The sequence below is a fragment of the Dermacentor variabilis genome, chromosome 5, assembly GCF_050947875.1.
Source record: "Dermacentor variabilis isolate Ectoservices chromosome 5, ASM5094787v1, whole genome shotgun sequence".
In the NCBI taxonomy this organism is placed as follows: Eukaryota; Metazoa; Arthropoda; class Arachnida; order Ixodida; family Ixodidae; genus Dermacentor; species Dermacentor variabilis.
Genome location: NC_134572.1, coordinates 15,125,998 through 15,142,867, shown reverse-complemented (window position 1 = coordinate 15,142,867; position 16,870 = coordinate 15,125,998). Strand labels below are relative to the sequence as shown.

At 45.0% G+C, this 16,870-nt stretch overlaps 1 protein-coding gene across 6 annotated transcripts in view; it reads right to left on the bottom strand.

The window, feature by feature from the left end:
* LOC142582284 (ATP-binding cassette subfamily G member 4-like) overlaps positions 1–16,870 on the bottom strand; it is a 124,813-nt gene that overhangs the window by 19,773 nt on the left and 88,170 nt on the right. For 5 of the 6 annotated variants that reach the window (XM_075691790.1, XM_075691791.1, XM_075691789.1 and 2 more), the window contains 3 exons: positions 6,540–6,662; positions 2,965–3,082; positions 1,194–1,380 (listed from right to left, as the gene is read on the bottom strand). In XM_075691790.1, coding sequence (XP_075547905.1) covers positions 1,194–1,380; positions 2,965–3,082; positions 6,540–6,662 — 428 coding nt within the window. Of the gene's footprint in view, positions 1–1,193; positions 1,381–2,964; positions 3,083–6,539; positions 6,663–16,104; positions 16,402–16,870 lie in introns of those variants that run through there. The other variant, XM_075691788.1, reaches the window with a different exon arrangement.

Sequence of the window (16,870 nt, the reverse complement as noted above, 5' to 3'; positions counted from 1 at the left end):
CTCAATAATGACCGCAGGCAATTCCTGCGATGTAGAGTTGATTGAGTAGTGCCAGTTAACTCAAGTGCTTTTTGATTAAGTGGAGAAAGCGCTTGAATACAAAATTGTCGCCGAGAAAACACTGAGGAACATTATTGAGGCACAGCGGTTACTCAAGCTGATGGCTGGCTCTGTCGACCTCACGGTTGCGCCAAAAAGAATCGTCGAATAAAGGTGCGTTTTCAGATGACTCCGAAAGAACTCATACAGAGTGCTGAGAGTCATTACTTTTTTTTTTCACTTACGGAGGCACTTTTAAGAGCCACCTGTGGCAGATTACTTGTAAGCCGAGCGGCAATGTCCGAGCAACAACCAACAATACGCACAAATTGCAACAGCATAATTAGTTCGCACCCTTCGAGTGCACACTTGAAGCCGGCCAGTATTAAAGTGGCGTCCATTTACTATCTAACCTGTTTCCAGATATCCAACCCTAAATGCGCAACACAATGCGTTCGCATACGAAGTTGTTCTGTCGAAAAGTGTGTCACAAATTCTTTACGGAAAAGCAAAACCCGAAGCAACATAGCGTATTGCCGTACATATTACGCAAGGACATCTAAAGAAATGGTATTTTTTCTCGGAACCTGTGACAAGTGTACTTGGCTTTAGCACACTCTAATTGTACATGTAAGTGATTTAACTTCGGTAATCAAGAAGTTAATTTAACGATTGTGTTTGTCATGTAATCATTCACTTCTGTTAGTTCTGTAAATAGTTTCCAGCTCTGTAGCTCATCAAGCTCAAGGGGCAGATTAGTGTTATCTGACACAGGTGAGATTGAAGACCGCATGTGCAGTTAAAAGAAAAATGATGGAAGAGTTGGTTAGAATGTTTGCTTGTGCTGTCTACAGGTATGCGACGTCTAGCCTAGCTGCACTCATAATAAACTTTGCATTTCGGACGGTGTCTTACCACCTTTCCAGAGCTGCTCTGCATGAAAGGCAGAACGAAAAAAGGAAAGGTGTGTTGTAAGCGTTATTATTGTTAACAAAGAAACATTGTTAGCAAGATAATTACCACGGCCAGAAACTCAAGAGGCATCAGCGCACTCAATGACACAAACTTCGCCGAACATAAGGGGCCGTAATCAGCAACATGTCGGTGACCTAGCAGCGCAGTTTTTTTATGAACACTAGGTGACCAGTAGTTACCATCTCCTCTTTGGCAGTTTTCGACAACGTAGGCATGCGCAGTTCGACACTCATAGAGATGGCCTCATAAACAGTCAGAGCAGGTAGAAGGCGATCCTCCTGCATCACATAGCAGCTCTGCTTGTTGAACAGTGCCTGGTCGCGCACGTTGCCGTTGATTTGGACTTCACCTTTGTAGTTCTTATCACTGCATATAAAGAAACGACTTACTTCACTTGAGAAACACAGCATAGTTTAGGGTGCCACTGGTATAGGACATTATGCTTACAGAGACAGTAGCAAATAGCAGGACAATGAGATAAAGAAATTCTATTTTTTTTTCGTAAATTGTACAGATCCCATTTGCACTTACTAACAGAATGGGATATTAGAAATATCAGCTACCTTGGTCTCACAAAATATCTGTATTTACTGAAGCAACAAACGCCGTGCAGTTACAACGTATTGAGCAAGGTATTCCTTCCTACACTTGTTAACTTTCCAACCCGATTTTTGCGGCCACGTTCCGTATTTCTATTATGAGGCCATCACTCAACGAACAAAATTAAAGACACTATGAATCACCTAATAGCCACAGGAATACAGAGACAGCACTTCAGTTCATATGCAGCATGCAGACAATGATGACCGGAAAATCTTAGTTTTTTTTTCATTCCTATTGCTATAACACGTCATCAATGACGCCCACCCCACTCCAACGCTAAATCGTTTCTCTAGCAGAATTGTGCTTATTGGACATCAGCATACCTGAAAGGCCTATAACTTACTATATTTAAACCGGCCACTATTTCTTCGCCAAACAGGCTACGTGCTTCCTTTGCGCCTTATTTATAGCACGTAAGTCCGTACAGCAATAGTACAGAGCCGGCAAATATAATTCACTGTCCGTCGACTGATACAACCGCTATCGTTGAGTCCGTGATCACGCGTTCTCGGCGATGTATAGGCAACAAAATTAGCGCTATGTCGGCAGGTGCGGATACGGTACCCCTTAACTGCTCTGGGATTTTGAAAGCCGGCAGCAATCTCCGGTATCTCGATGCCCAACACCTCGCAAGGTTACTGCTGAATGGTTTAGCAACACTTGTCTTATCCTGCATTCAGCAGCGAAAGGCGATTTTAACATGTGTTTGGCTTGCGCAGTCGCAAAGATCGCGTTACTCTACGGTAATGTTACGACAAGGTTTTCGTTCAAAGGTAATGCTGGCCGCCGTGATTGATTCAACTTCCTGAGACCTATATTGAAAACAGTACTCGTAAATATGTCGAAATATCGTGTCGCAATGCATACTCAACCACTATGCTTACGTGTTCACAACATTGTACGCTACACGCATGCTGTTTTAATATAATTAACTTTTGCTTATGAAAAACGCAGGTCTATAAGGACACTAAGTGTACCCGCGCGAATTCGTATAGCTTAGGCGAAAATAAATACTGCTTCTATGAAAGGAACGTATCGTGTTACGTGAATTAAAGGGGATGCGAAGTTAATCGGCGAAGTTCTTCAAGGAACAAAATGTATTTAGGCTGATTATTGCGTGCAAGTTTCCACAGTGCTCGAAGATATAGATGAAAAGCAACCTATAATGTTACTTTATATACTATTGGAAAGCCTCCAAGTGCGTTATTAATTTGTAATCCATGATGTCGGCTGCTGCGTCTAAAAAAAATAGACTGCCTTGGGCAAAATTGCTGTGTTACACATCTAAAGGAGTTTTAATAATTGCACTCTGGAGATTAAGGTTCAGAAGAGCCGATCAATACTTACTAAAACCCAGTGAGAAGGTTTAGCAGCGTTGTCTTGCCAGCACCGGAAGGACCCATGATGGCCGTAAGCGTCCCCGGAAGGGCCTCGCCACTTAAGTCGTCCACCAGCGGTTTTAACTCTGGAAAGACCGACGCCGCGTATAAAATAAGAAAACAGATCTCCTTTACCTGTGAGGTTGACAACTTAGCGTCTCTAACCAAAGTCGATACAATATCACTTCAGAGAACACTTCTGAGACAGTGACAAAGCAGCTTCAGTTGCTTCAGTTCACGTTGTTGACCACCACGACACCATCCAGTATCAGAGTTCTAATTCTGCGCCATCCTACGTTCTCGACATCAATTATTCTTGACATCGGGATAATAGCTTGAGAGCTTACTGCACATCGCCGCTGTTTATTATTACTCATTCCCGATTAAGAAACTTGTAGATGGTACATTGCCTTCTCTCGTCGCCTAACAATATAATAATGTCGTGCACTGGCTGACTTTCGTCACCAAATGTTGAACATTATTAGGAGAAAGGCAACGAAGGTCAAAGGAATTTGAAGGAATTAAGGAAGATGTTCTCCCTTGCTTATAAATGCGCATGTTCATTCACTACATTGCGAATCAGCGCATACGCACCTGGTACTCATTCCCATTTTGTTGCGCTAACACTTTTGCACTTGTTCTCATTGCACGCTGAAATGCACGCGCTTAGAACACGACAGCCAAAGGTCTGCGCTGTAACAAATATTAAGCGCATAGATGCAGCCGTGACAACCGGGGCAAGGAAAATTAGTTCAACTCAATTTTGTTGCAATAAAATCTGTTTTTCAAGTATCCTGAAACACCCTTCGTCCACTTTCCTGAATTCGTAATTTTTTTTTTTTTTGCTGTTCCGGGCACCAAGGTGTATTCAGCAGTGTCACAGGAAGAAACTTCATCATTGAGATTTATGAAAATGTCCGTACGAGGTAAGGCGACACCTGTGCGTGGCAGGCGAATGGTTACGTATTGCTGGTCGATCACAGTCTATGTACGATCAAAGGCTCTTTGCGAAAGTGACAGACAATTAAATTCGGTTATCTCTTTCAGAGTCTCTTGGATGCACTGAGCATCAACATTAAACTTTTATCCAGTCCGCTGCCAAAATGAGTCCGCATGTTGATACGTCCACAGTTACACTCGTGTAGATACCCGTGGACCGAGAGTCCTCTTGTTGAGAGAATCGCAAGTCATAGCAAAACGCGAGCGCTTCCAGCAGCCGACGCTCGTCTCGGGAATGGGAGAACAGGCTAATGCGACTGCTAAGCATGGCGCGTCGCTTAAGAGCAAGCTTTAGCTTGGGCCCAACTACAAAGTGGCCTATTCAAATACATGTAAAACGCAAAAACGTTTTCCGAGATAACCTCGGGACTAATTTTAATGAAATTTGTTGCATTTGAGAGAGAAAGGTAAGTTCTAGTGACTGTTGGAAGCGGAATTTCGATTCAGATCCTGATTTTTGTTAAAAAGGTATTCAAATATTCGACCGTTTGAAAAAAATAGAAGCACGAAGTTTACAAGTTCATAGCTCTGCATCAAGAGGAGATATCGCGGTTCTGTAAAATTAAATTATTGTGTTTTACGTGCCAAAACCACTTTCTGATTATGAGGCACGCCGTAGTGGAGGACTCCGGAAATTTCGACCACCTGGGGATCTTTAACGTGCACCTAAATCTAAGTACACGGGTGTTTTCGCATTTCGCCCCCATCGAAATGCGGCCGCCGTGGCCGGGATTCGATCCCGCGACCTCGTGCTCAGCAGCCAAACACCATAGCCACTGAGCAACCACGGCGGGTATCGCGGTTCTGTAAACGGCATCCATTAGATCATTCAAAGCGGACAAATTCGTTGTGTCATTTTACATCTTACGTGAATTTTTTGCATTGGTTACAAGGGTTCTGCAAAAGCTGTATTTCCCTATTACTAAATTTCTTTATATTCATCTGTGACATATCAATTTTGTCCGCTTTAGATGTGCTATTAGATGCAATTCACAGAATTGTGACATCATCTCTCGTTGTTGAGTTACAGAGTCGTAAACGTGATAGTTTCGTTTTCTGAAAATTTTTGGTTTTCGCCAATTTTTAATAAACAATTGACGTCCTAACTCGAAAATTCGAAACGAACATTCACTAGATTTTAAGTTGTTCTTTTAAATGCAGCAAATCTCGTCAAATTTGGTGCACTGGTTGCCGATAAAAACGAATTCTCCTTTTCCATGTATTTGGATAGGAGCACCTGAGCTAAAACTTCCTTTTAAGGTAGGCTGCACGTTGCGGTCTCGCCGCTACTTCACCGCTGACGGAAGCTCTTCACCACATCGCTCGACGGTTGTTCGACATGTTTACTGGAGAGGAAGCGAACGGGCTTCGATGCGCTTTCGTCTCGTTCGGGCGTCACGACAATATGTTGTCGTGTCAGTATGTCATGACAATATGTCACGACAGCCTGTCAGAATTTCTAGCCGGTGATGATGTTTCATTGAGTTTTGCTTCTTTTCCTTGAACATGCTATCGCGGACAAAAAAAAAGAAAACTCGAACAAGTCAGGGATGACTACCGTGCATTATTTCATTTTCACTTTCAGCATTTCGTGTGATTTCGGCGCGATTTCGGCTTGCACGTTTGGCTTGGTGCCTTGACTAACTTTCGCGACCAAGTGCGTTTCTGTGCAAAAACGCAGTTCCGAGTAGTTGTTCGAAAAGGTATTAAGCGTTATTGTATCCCGTTAACGTTTTACTTCTGCACTGTAGTAATTTGAAAATGGATACCTCAGCGTCTTCGATTTTCGTTCAGTTATATCAAGCGGCGCGGCACTTTTCGTCTTCCTCGCCAATTTGCACTTGAACATAAGCTGTACCCTATCCAAAGGAAATCAGCCAATGATGCCATTCACCTCAAGTGACCTAGTTGTGGAGTGACCGTTGTGGAGTTGACGTAGTTTTGAAGTGACCGTTGTGGAGCAGATAAGTCGATTAGCGATCGCAAAGTGCCTAAACGCAGCAATCAGTAAGCAGGGGTGCGACGTATCATATTACGTAGAATACTGAGAGTTTTTAATGCCGAGGAGTTTTCGAACCAAATTTGTAAGGTATTGAGTAGGATGTTATGCTTTTGTCCATGTTGACCTTGTCTGTGTTTTCTTAACTTGCATTGTTCAGGGAGTTCCAATGAAAAAAAAATACGTACATTTGGACGCCAGTATTTTTAATAATGTTATCGCGAAGCAAGGTTTCCAAGTATGCTTTTCGCGTCAGAGGCAGACTAAGCCAAGACTCAATTTTACATTTGCAACATTAGGTTACAGTGCGGTGCGCATTCTGTGCTCTGCTATCGTATTTCCTAAGCTTTTCGATACCAATTTCATATATTCACTCGTGTGTAAGCCCGTAATTATGACGACACGTGGAAAGCCTGGCAGTTACTCGATAAAGTTAGGTTGTAAAAAATTAGTGGACGAAATTAAAGACACACCTGCTTTTTACTTGCCGCCAGTGTACAAGTACGACCAAAATGCATCAACACGAAGAGAAAGGCTAAACTTACGCTTTCCAGAATTCACCGTATAGCTGAGGTTTTTCCAGTTTATGCGGATGCTTTCGAAATTGCGCAGTCCATTCTCTCGATCGCTGCATGTTTGCGCTACTGCTCCGCAGCTGTTTGTTGAACCTGTAGACCAAAAGAAATAATAAAAGAAGGTTAGGTGCTGGTAGTATACATGATCTTCTCCTGCATTAAATAAGGCTGCTTTGTTTACATCAACAACAACAAAAGCGGGGGAGGGGGGTGAGGACTGCCAAGGTTACTGTTATTGCTTATCTTCAAATACTGTAAGCCTTCTACAGGTTTATGGAGCATACGTTTACCATCGAACGCCTTTATAACGAAGTGCTCGGGACGTCCGAAACTCTTCGTTATACAGGTCGCTTCGTTGTAAAGGTTGCGCACCATAACACTCATAATAGAGCTGACTAATCACGTTAGACAAAAGAGAACCTTTGTTTAACATGAATTCAAGAGAAACTTTGTGAAGTAAGTCGCTAATGTTTTGCATGCGCACTTTGTCTCGAAGAATGTGTGTTGCACCGAGGTTCACAGCATGCCAGGTCCTCAAGCCTTTGTCGCCTCCTTTTCCGTCAAAACTCTTGGTTCGTTTACAGGATCTTCATCACAGTTGCCTTCGTTGACTTTTGCGTCTCTTCCGCCGTAAATGTCTTTCAAGACGCCACCGGTCGTCACTTACTATTACATCACCACGTCGTTATCAGCTGCGGCGTATTCATCGCCGTCACGCCCGCTGATGCTTTCCAAGAAGCAACGTACTACGATTTGTTTCCGAAGCAAGGCAACATGACTTCTGATATAGGCACGCTGGTCAAGTGCATCGCTAATACCGCCGTTAGCGCTCGCGCAGAGCTCATTTTGGTGGCGCCTGCGGAGGGCAGTGGTGGCACCGTTTCGTGCATTTCGTTGTAAAGCAACAAATCAGCCATTGGGGACGCCTAATTACTTCACTGTAGAGGCGAATTTGTTGCAGTGACCTTCGTTATAGAAACGTTCACAATACATATAAAAGATAGGAATTCAGCCTGGACATAATCAATCATGCGTTATATCATTTCGCTGTAGAGGCGTTCGACTGTTCCACACATAAGTCCGCATTTCTAGCTACAATATTACACCGTAAAAAAAGAAAACTAGGAAGCAGGAGAGAAAAGAAAAGAACAGGAAGCAAGATGCAAAATGAAAGGACCGCAGATGAGTTTTGTGTCTTTTCTTTTTTTTCGCCTCAGTGCTCCCTTCAGGTGATAGTCGACGTTCGTGTTGCCCACTTCTCTTCTCTTGTGTCCTGTCTGCACGCCTCACCTTTTTTGCATAATGAAAGGAGCGACTTCGCTGCCGCTGCAGGGGCGTTTGTCACTACCATTATTTGGGCCACTAAAGGCAGCACCGAACCATCTGAATGTTCTCTTAAGCTTGAAATGCTTTAAGTTTTCTCAGCAGATGCGCTTCTTCGGTGAACGGTCTCAAATAAATTTATAAACGTTTTTCCATAAGAACCAGCCGGCAAGCAGAGGAAACTGTAGAAAAGGAATTTGCCTGCAAACTTTTTATTCAATCCGCTCGCTTTCAGCACACATACAGGCCATGATGCTGCATCCCGTTTGGTAGACGACTTCTCGATTCGCGAGTGAAAGAAGCCCACCGGAAATCCGGGGCCGCATTCACGATCATTTTCGTTAATTCGTAAGTGGCGTTTACCATTGTCTGGCCACCGGCACTATGCCCGACCTCACGGTTGGCTCACATCTGCCCTTACGAACTATTTTAATGCTGAGTAAACGTGTGGCCGAAAGCGTGCGTCAATGAGCAGGTGATGGCGCCGCCCGATGAATAGGAGGTGGCGTCTTGTGATGAGTGTATAAAAGGATCGTATAAGATAAAAAAGTTACCAACCATTCCCCTACCGGAAAATGGGGGTAAGCGAAGCTTGTCCTTCGTGCACCTGACCTTCGTCATGGTTAGGTAACTCACAGGTAACGGCACCGGTTTGTTTCAGCCTCCTGCTCCCTCATTTCCGTCGTATCGCCTGGGCTCGGGTGGCTCTAATGGCTGGATCGAGGCACCGAAGGCGAGCCCTTTCACGGGCGAGTTCTCGCCGCCTCTCGTCGAACGCTGCCAGTTCCTCGGGGGACCGCACAACGCGTGGCCGTCCCATCTGTTTTCCGAAACTGAATTGAACGGAAACGAAGCAGGCGCAGCACGCGCGACACCCTTTCCTGCCCTTTCCCTCCCCGGCGGTAGCGAAACGGCTCTGATTGGCTGCACACATGGCTTGAGCGCGCGCCTGTGAAGCTCGAATCCTTGCTAATGGCTCACGCTCCAGCGCTGGCGCAGCTGTCAACTCATGAAACCGCCCTTTCCCTCAGCTGCTCTGCTCTGGAAGCAACTGCATTTTTGCGGGACCAGACCACCACCGAAAGTTGTGGACCAATACAAGCTTCGCTTGAAAAGCTGTCCAATTGAATGCCGTGGAGCGCTCCTTCGTGTTATGAATTCCTCGCGGTCAAGCAACCGCGTTGAGATGCTTGGCGCGTTTTCATTTCGCCTTACCAAGACGCACTTAATACGCAGCGGAGAGCTTGCGTGAACAAGGAACGCGCAAGAAAAAAAAAGTTTCACCAAAGCCATTATAATGCTTTCGCATTCCCACGCGTAAGCAGTGTTAATTATCTCTGCCGAATTTTCAGCTTAAGATCATTTTGTGAAGACGGATTGCGGTTGCTTTATCATGAATTTTACCAGTAAATGAACACTCGCCAAGCGTTCTGTTCTATTCTAAAGCGGTGGCTACGTAGGGAGATATTGAGGTACTGGCAGCGAGGACTTACGGAGTCGCCATCTGTAGGAGGCGCCCCGCTTGCGTATTATGAGGGATTTCGCGGCGCGCTCCTCATAGATTTGGCTTACGGCGCTCAATATGAACACCGAGCGGCACCTTTCCTAGACATCCCTGTCAGTACTCTCGAAACGACAGGGTTTTTTTTATTGCCAAAATAGTAATCTTTTGCAAACAGAAAGCACAGAATGGTTTACAGGCGCTATATCATTACCGAATGCGTACAGTTTACCGAAAACGTACAGAATACGTTTCGACCAACACCCAGCTCAGTGAATTCACTCATGATATCATCCAGGCCCTCGATGAAGGAGATCAAATTGACGCATTATTTATTGATTTTTTAAAAGCTTTTGACACTGTGTCACACTCCAGATTGTTGAAAAAGCTCATTGTTATTTTTAACAACCAAGCATTAGTTTTCTTCCTTTTTTTATCCAATAGGTCTCAGTACGTACTCTTTATGTATTCCCAATCCTTCACTTGCAGTGTAAATTCTGGCACGCTTCATGATTCAATATTAAGTCCGCGTCTGCTTTTTATTTTAATAAGTCATCTACCAAGTAATACTCCTGTTAAAATCCGTATGCACGCAGATTGTCTTCTGTATCATACGAATAAAACCCCTCATGATCTCGTTGTCCTTAATGATTCATTTGTATCGCTTCAATAATGGTGTGAAACTTGCCAGATGCAAATCAACTTCCGAAAAACTGCATCTATGTCATTTACCAAACGTTCTTTCCCTTATCCGTTCACCTGTTCGTATAATTGCTGCACTCTAGGAGATGTTTCACAGTATCAATATCTTGGTCTTCTATTCACTCAGGATTTTTCTTGGTCGCATCACATCGAACTCTACTTGCAATGCACATTACGTTCAGCCCCACTTAGAACACGACTCCTCACATATAAAACACTGGTTCATCCAATACTAAAGTATGACTCTGTGGTATGGAACGCACACAAAATATCTGACAACAAAATTGAACCTGTCCAGAAGAAAGCTATACGCTTCATTTATCGTCGCTTTGTCAGGTATTTTCGACCCCGTTCCCATCTTCTTAGTCTTCAAATTACCAGTCTCTCTTCTCGTCGTCACATTGAATCTCTGAAGTTTCTTTACACTCAAATTAACCTCCCACGATGTTCCCTACTCAGCGAATACATCGCACCCGCTAGAAGCACAACCATAAATCACCATGAGTTGAATATGTCAGTTTTTCACCATCACACTGATCCGTTTAAATACAGTTGTTTTTGTCCGTCCTATAGAAGTGTGGAATGATCTGGCTGGTTACGCAAGAACTTTACCACTCCATGGATATTTATTGTATATTACTAATCATTGATGTTTAGTGTTCTTTTTATGATTTTCCGTGCATTGTATTTCCCCCCTTCTGCAATAGCCCTTCAGGGCTGCAGTATATTGAAACAAATAAATAAGTACAAGACAAACGAATGTAGGTTATGTGGCTCAAGAGCCACTCGAGCATATGCTCTGGGAATGCAATAGGCTGACGAGTATAGCAACGGGGAGGCAGCGTCTAGCGAAGGCCGGTTTGATGTGCTGTGTTGCTCAGCTCAGCCCCTGAAGATCAACTGTGGGCGGTCCAGCGGGCCAACGACGCCGCCGGAGCCCAAGGGATCGTGACAACCGCCTAGACAGGATGTAGCCTATACTATTAACTTGCGGGACAAAAATAAAGTTTTTTAGCACCACCATCAACACAAACATGAGCATATGCCATGCCGTTTCTTAATGTGCTTCTTACCGTTCTCTCTCTATTTCTGCAAACTTGCCAGTACCAGCAGCCGTGCCAGCACCTAGCATCAACAAGTTCCTAGATCAGAGCATCATGAGATTAGCAGGGCAGCGCGCGTGGGCGGGCGTCTCACTGCGCGCTTTCTGCTACTCTCTGAACATCACAGACCCGACGCTGCAGCATAAATCTTCCTCGCGAAAGTGCTTGCTGCAAGCCCGAATTGTAGCCGATGGCCGCTCGCCGGTTCTAAGTTTCGCCCTCCAAGCTGCACGCAGCTTCTTTTCCTGTGGGTACATGTGAGGGATGACACCGAACTCCGTTCCGTACGTCCGGCACTGCCACCCCGAGCCGTATATAGCCTACCACGGTGGACGCCTTCAATGGTAGCCACTATCTATCAGTCCTTTGAGGACGTGGCCGCTGTGTCCACGTGATCCCTCATACCATGTCACGCCGAAGGCGGCGCCAGCTTTTCCAGTGGTGGAGCTCGCCCCCAATAGACTAAATAAATAAATAAATAATGATTACAAAATTACTTATAATAAATATAACTATGTACCGTGGACGTTCATGACACCGAATAGTCATTTACTTCAACACTAAAATACGCCCCACATCGTGCGCTCTGGAGTAGATGCTGGTGATGTCATCATCATCATCATCATCATCATCATCATCATCATCATCATCATCATCATCAGCCTGGTTACGCTAACTGCAGCGCAAAGGCCTCTCCCATACTTCTCCAACTACCCGGTCATGTACTAATTGTGGCCATGTTACTCCTGCAAACTTCCTAATATCATCCGCCCACCTAACTTTCTGCCGCCCTCTGCTACGCTTCCCTTCCCTTGCAATCCATTCCGTAACTCTTTGTTCCCTCACCCAATCTGCTCTTTTCTTATCCCTAAACGTTACACCTATCATTCTTATTTCCATAGCTTGTTGCGACGTCCTCAATTTAAGTAGAACCCTTTTCTGGTGATGTATCTGAAGGCTATTGTGCAATAAGCGCAAGGGCAGGCGAAACCATGTCCGGCAAGGCCTGCGTACGTGACACCGATATCGTGGGCCGCACGCCAAGCTTCCGCCTTACGTGTCAGTCGCCGCTCTTCAGCACTTCATACTCTTGCGAGATGCGCTCTAAACAAGCAGTGTGCCCTTTTTTTTTTCACGGAGCGCACAATTCGAAAGCGGCAGGTGCGATGGCATGTTGCATGCCCTGGTTGGTGCGCGCAGCACGGTAGTACTTCTGTCTGGTGCAACTGCGCGGTTGGTTCGAGCGCATTCATAGGCGTTTTCTGCGAGCTAGGCGGTGCTTGACGAACGTAATAAAAACATACGTAATAAAATAAAAGCACTCCTTACGTGGCCGCTATTGTTAAAGAAGCTGCTTTCTTGGATTCGCCAGTGTGCAGCCGATGATGCAGGTTGTGACTTTTGACAGTGAAAAGGAGGAGGGGCAGTGCCCCCTTAACCCCTCCCCCCTGGTAAGTACGCCTATGCCAAGTTGACTATGTCCCCTAACCATCGAAAAGTAATTGCATAACTCATAGAATATAAAAGTGATTGTATATTACACCGTACTTGGTTACGTAGCCTTGATGTAAAACGAATTTCTTTTTCTCTTGAAATGGTGAAAATATGAATGAACTTTTTTAAAGTTTGTGAGAACCTTTCCTATTTTTCCTTTCTTTTTCCTCGTCTCTTTCACTACCTCAGTGTATGCATTTCTGGAGTCTTTCAAATTGTGACATGTTGACGGGCACGCTATCGTATTTACGAAGTTGCGTAACAGCAAACACTCCAAAACGCTTAGGTAACGTGCGAATAAAGATACGGCGAGTGTCTATACTATGTCTATACTATGTCAAGTGGCCACAGCTGCTATTGACCAGTGGATGCAGGAACTTCACACGTAGGCTAGAGGAAAAAGGCAGTCAGTAAGGATTCAAGACGGCAAGGCCACGTGAAACAAAAAAAACGTTAAAATGACGTTTCATTTCGTGAACGTGGGTGACGCGAAAGCGTATGTGTACTACAGCGCACACGACGCTATCGGCTATCGGTGCGCCTAAGCCCCTGCGCTGTCCGCATCGCAAGTCGTATTCAAGGCAGGGCTCGCGCCAAGCAGCCGCCGGAGTGGAACACCCCCTTGTAAACATTCGTTGGAAGCGGACAATCGCTGTGGAAACGCTGGCGTGAGGAATCGCTGCAGCAGCACCGTGCGAAGTGACGCTTCAACGCAAACTGCATTGTCTGTTTTGGTTTCATTCTTCGCATTCAATTCGCTTTGTTTATCTCTCCTTCTTTCTGTGTACTCCTGGTTGTCTATTAACGCTTTCAAATTATCCTGTTCTTAGTTGCCAACTTTTTGACCTCTTCCTCCATTCTGTGTCCGCGCTTTTCCGGCACAGATACTTTGCACTTTAGCCGCCCAGTTATTTTGATCCATGTTCCTCAGACTTTTTTAAAGAAAGAAAACATTTGCTCTTCGCCTCTCTGGCTTCAAAAGAAGCACAATCCATAACCGTGTCGAGGCCAGGATGCCTCGACACTGCGCCGCTGTAGAGGGCGGCCACGTGCTGCACTGTAGCGTGCACCAAAAGAGAATCATCGCTGTGCACTTAAGGAGGGCGAACCATCGGACTAGTCTTGCATTACTGTTGCAGGGTTTAGCGCTCAAAACAGACGCAGTCAAAGCAGGATTCCACAAAGAAAGGCGCTTGTGTTCATCCACTCTTCCTCACTGCGCTTTCTTTTTCTTTTTTGCTAAACTTTTCAAAGTTTATCTGAGACTTCTGTTAAACCAGTAAAGAAACTGCTTAATTGCGTCAAGTCTAATTAACTTCAAGATTAGCCATCTCATGAAAGTAAATTATGTAAGAAGCGATTTAGTCCTCCACATTTTTGGGGAAGTTTTGCGCGATGTGGGAAGTGATGAAGTCATGAACAATGAACTGGAGAATCGCGGCAGTGGCACGTGCCTGCCATTGTAGCTGCGTGGAAAACACTATCACGTGATCATATCCCTAACTTGTCAGAAGCAGTAGAGCATCTGCGTCTTCCTGCCTGCGTGAACCGAAATAGTCAAATGAAATTCAAAATTCAAATTAAAATTAAAATTAAAATTCAAAGTGACCACAGACAGCAAGAAATAATAATAATAATAATAATAATAATAATAATAATAATAATAATAATAATAATAATAATAATAATAATAATAATAATAGATAAACAAACAAACAAACGAAACAGGTTGACTGATTTCGCGACTGCTTCGAGCTAAGCTTTCAGTGTAACAAAAACAGAAAAAGTGCCAAGGGATTCGGCGTCGAAGACCGCAGTGAAACCTGTTTGGTGATAAACAGCGAAAATAAATTAATGTCTGAAAAAGAAGAGCAGAATTTCACTTCGACGAAGCATGTATATATACAGAAACACTCAACGATCCTAGGCAGTATATAATAGTCACCCTGTATCAAACAAGTGTCTAGACTCTGAGCTTCAACTTTATTTGGTGCGTGAGAGAATATTCCAAGGTGATAAAATACGTGAAGGAACGTCAACTCATTAGAATGCGAACCACCCTTCGGACGACACCCGACTGTCCTGCACGGCCACATGACCAAGCTAAGCAAAGCTTTCCTGAAGTGGGGTCACCTTCAGGAGGAATGACTATTGGGCTCGCTGGTCGTCGTAGCCGACTTTGTTCTTTGTGTACGCTGTTAATTTGGGATAATCTATACCATAGTTATAGGATCACCTATTTTTCACAACGCATGGCATATTGGAGAAAGCGAAAAGAGCGAACGAAAACTAGAGAGAGAAAAATATAGTACTTCCGAAAAACTCTGCCGTCATGAAAAAAAAAAAAAAAGCATGCACGCATCTCCTTGATGCGATAGTCATTTAAGTAGCACACTTTTCTCATTCTTTATTAATAACTTGTAACGGTCAGGGAAGCGTTGCTCTTCAAAAAGGAGTACGTCTAAAAGCTAATGCAGCTTGGCTTATCTTCTTTTTCCTGGCATTCATTTTCAAGCTGCAGTTCTATTAGCAATCTCGGCTGCCCGTGCTCGGAGAAAATTAAATAAATTACATTATGGGGTTTTACTTGCCAAAACCACGATCTAATTATGAGGCACGGCGTAGTGGGGGACTCTGGATCAATTTTGACCACCTTGTTCTTTAACTGGCACCTACATCTAAGTGCACTGGTGTCTTTTTTTTCTGCATTTCGCCCTCATCTAAATGCGGCCGCCGTGGCCAGGATTCGATCCCGCGACCTCGTGTTTAGCAGCGTAGCGCCGAAGCCACTAAACAACCATGGCGGGTCAGAGAAAATGGCACTCTTGCTTGTAGTTTCGCACACATTTGCAAATCCCCGCGAAAAAATTACAAATGCTCCATTACAAATGCGCGCATGCACACGCGATCACTTCAGAAAAAAGGAAAGATGCGAATATGGTAGCACGGCTACTCAGCCAACAGCGCGATCGAGAAAGTCTCAGTTATCTCGAACAAAACCTCTGCAGGAAAACAGAACCCATTTGAGGTATACTGACAAAGTCGACAAAGTTATATTTAGCTAGGGAATCGGATGCAGATGTTGGAAGCACGTGCTTTTGTTTCTCCATTTCACTTGTGCACTGAGGTGCTATGAGTGATGACAATTACTGGAAAAAATAATGCATATCAACGTGGCAAAAGTGAAAAATAACTAAATTTTGAATTACGTGCATGATGTCATACATATGAGCGAGATTGAAAAAGAAAGTAAGAAAAAGTTGGTACTTTTCAGTCAACGGAGGACCAAACGGGCGCAGGCACCTCTTCGTCGAGGTGCAGAATGAAAGCAAGTTGCGTGAGCGTTTGCCCAGAATTGGTAACATCTCACTAAACACAAGTTTCGAAATAGACAAGGCAGCTGTATACGAACCATTTGTGTAGCTGGTTCTTTCAATGCCACGGAAAATGCCACACAAGGAACCGTCGGTCGTGCAGGAGTCGGAGAGTCGGTAGGACGCAGTCGCAGCAAGCAAATCACCGGACACCATCGCGATCACGCACGAGGAGGAGCGGCAAAGGTGGCTGATCCCGTCATATAAGCGGAGCCGCGCGCCCGGTCCCGCGTGCCGCAGTCTTCACGGCGGACGGCGAAGTTCGACGGCGCTTCGTAGAACGGCTGCTCGCCGCCCGCTCGACGACCCGGACCGCCGTTCGCGATGTGGCCACGCGACAACCACAAGCGAAAGCGAAAACAATCGAACAAAAATAATGAAAACTAGCGTGCACGCGACTTCGAGGGAAAGGGGTGGCGGAATCGTTTCAACACTTTTTTGGCTTCATCCCAGCGCCGATAATACGTGCGCCTGAAACGAAACGAGTATAGACAAAAGACGTACATACAACCGGCGCCAATGAGAAAGTACGCAATGTATTCGAGGCAAAGCCGGGAGGCTTGGCCTTCGTGCTGACGTCACGCGTTCGGCACGAAGGTGAGCGGAGCGCTGGTCTCCGCCGCTGGGCAGGAGAGGAGTACCTTTGGGCGACGGCGGGAACTTACATGCACGCACGGTTGACGTACCGGTGGAAAGTGTGGTTGGGGTCAGCGGGCTGGACGTTTATTCCCCGCACTGACCGCCGAGGTGTGGCTCGCCCGAAACGTCGGCAGCTAGCTCCTCCTCTCTTGTTTGTCTTTGAGT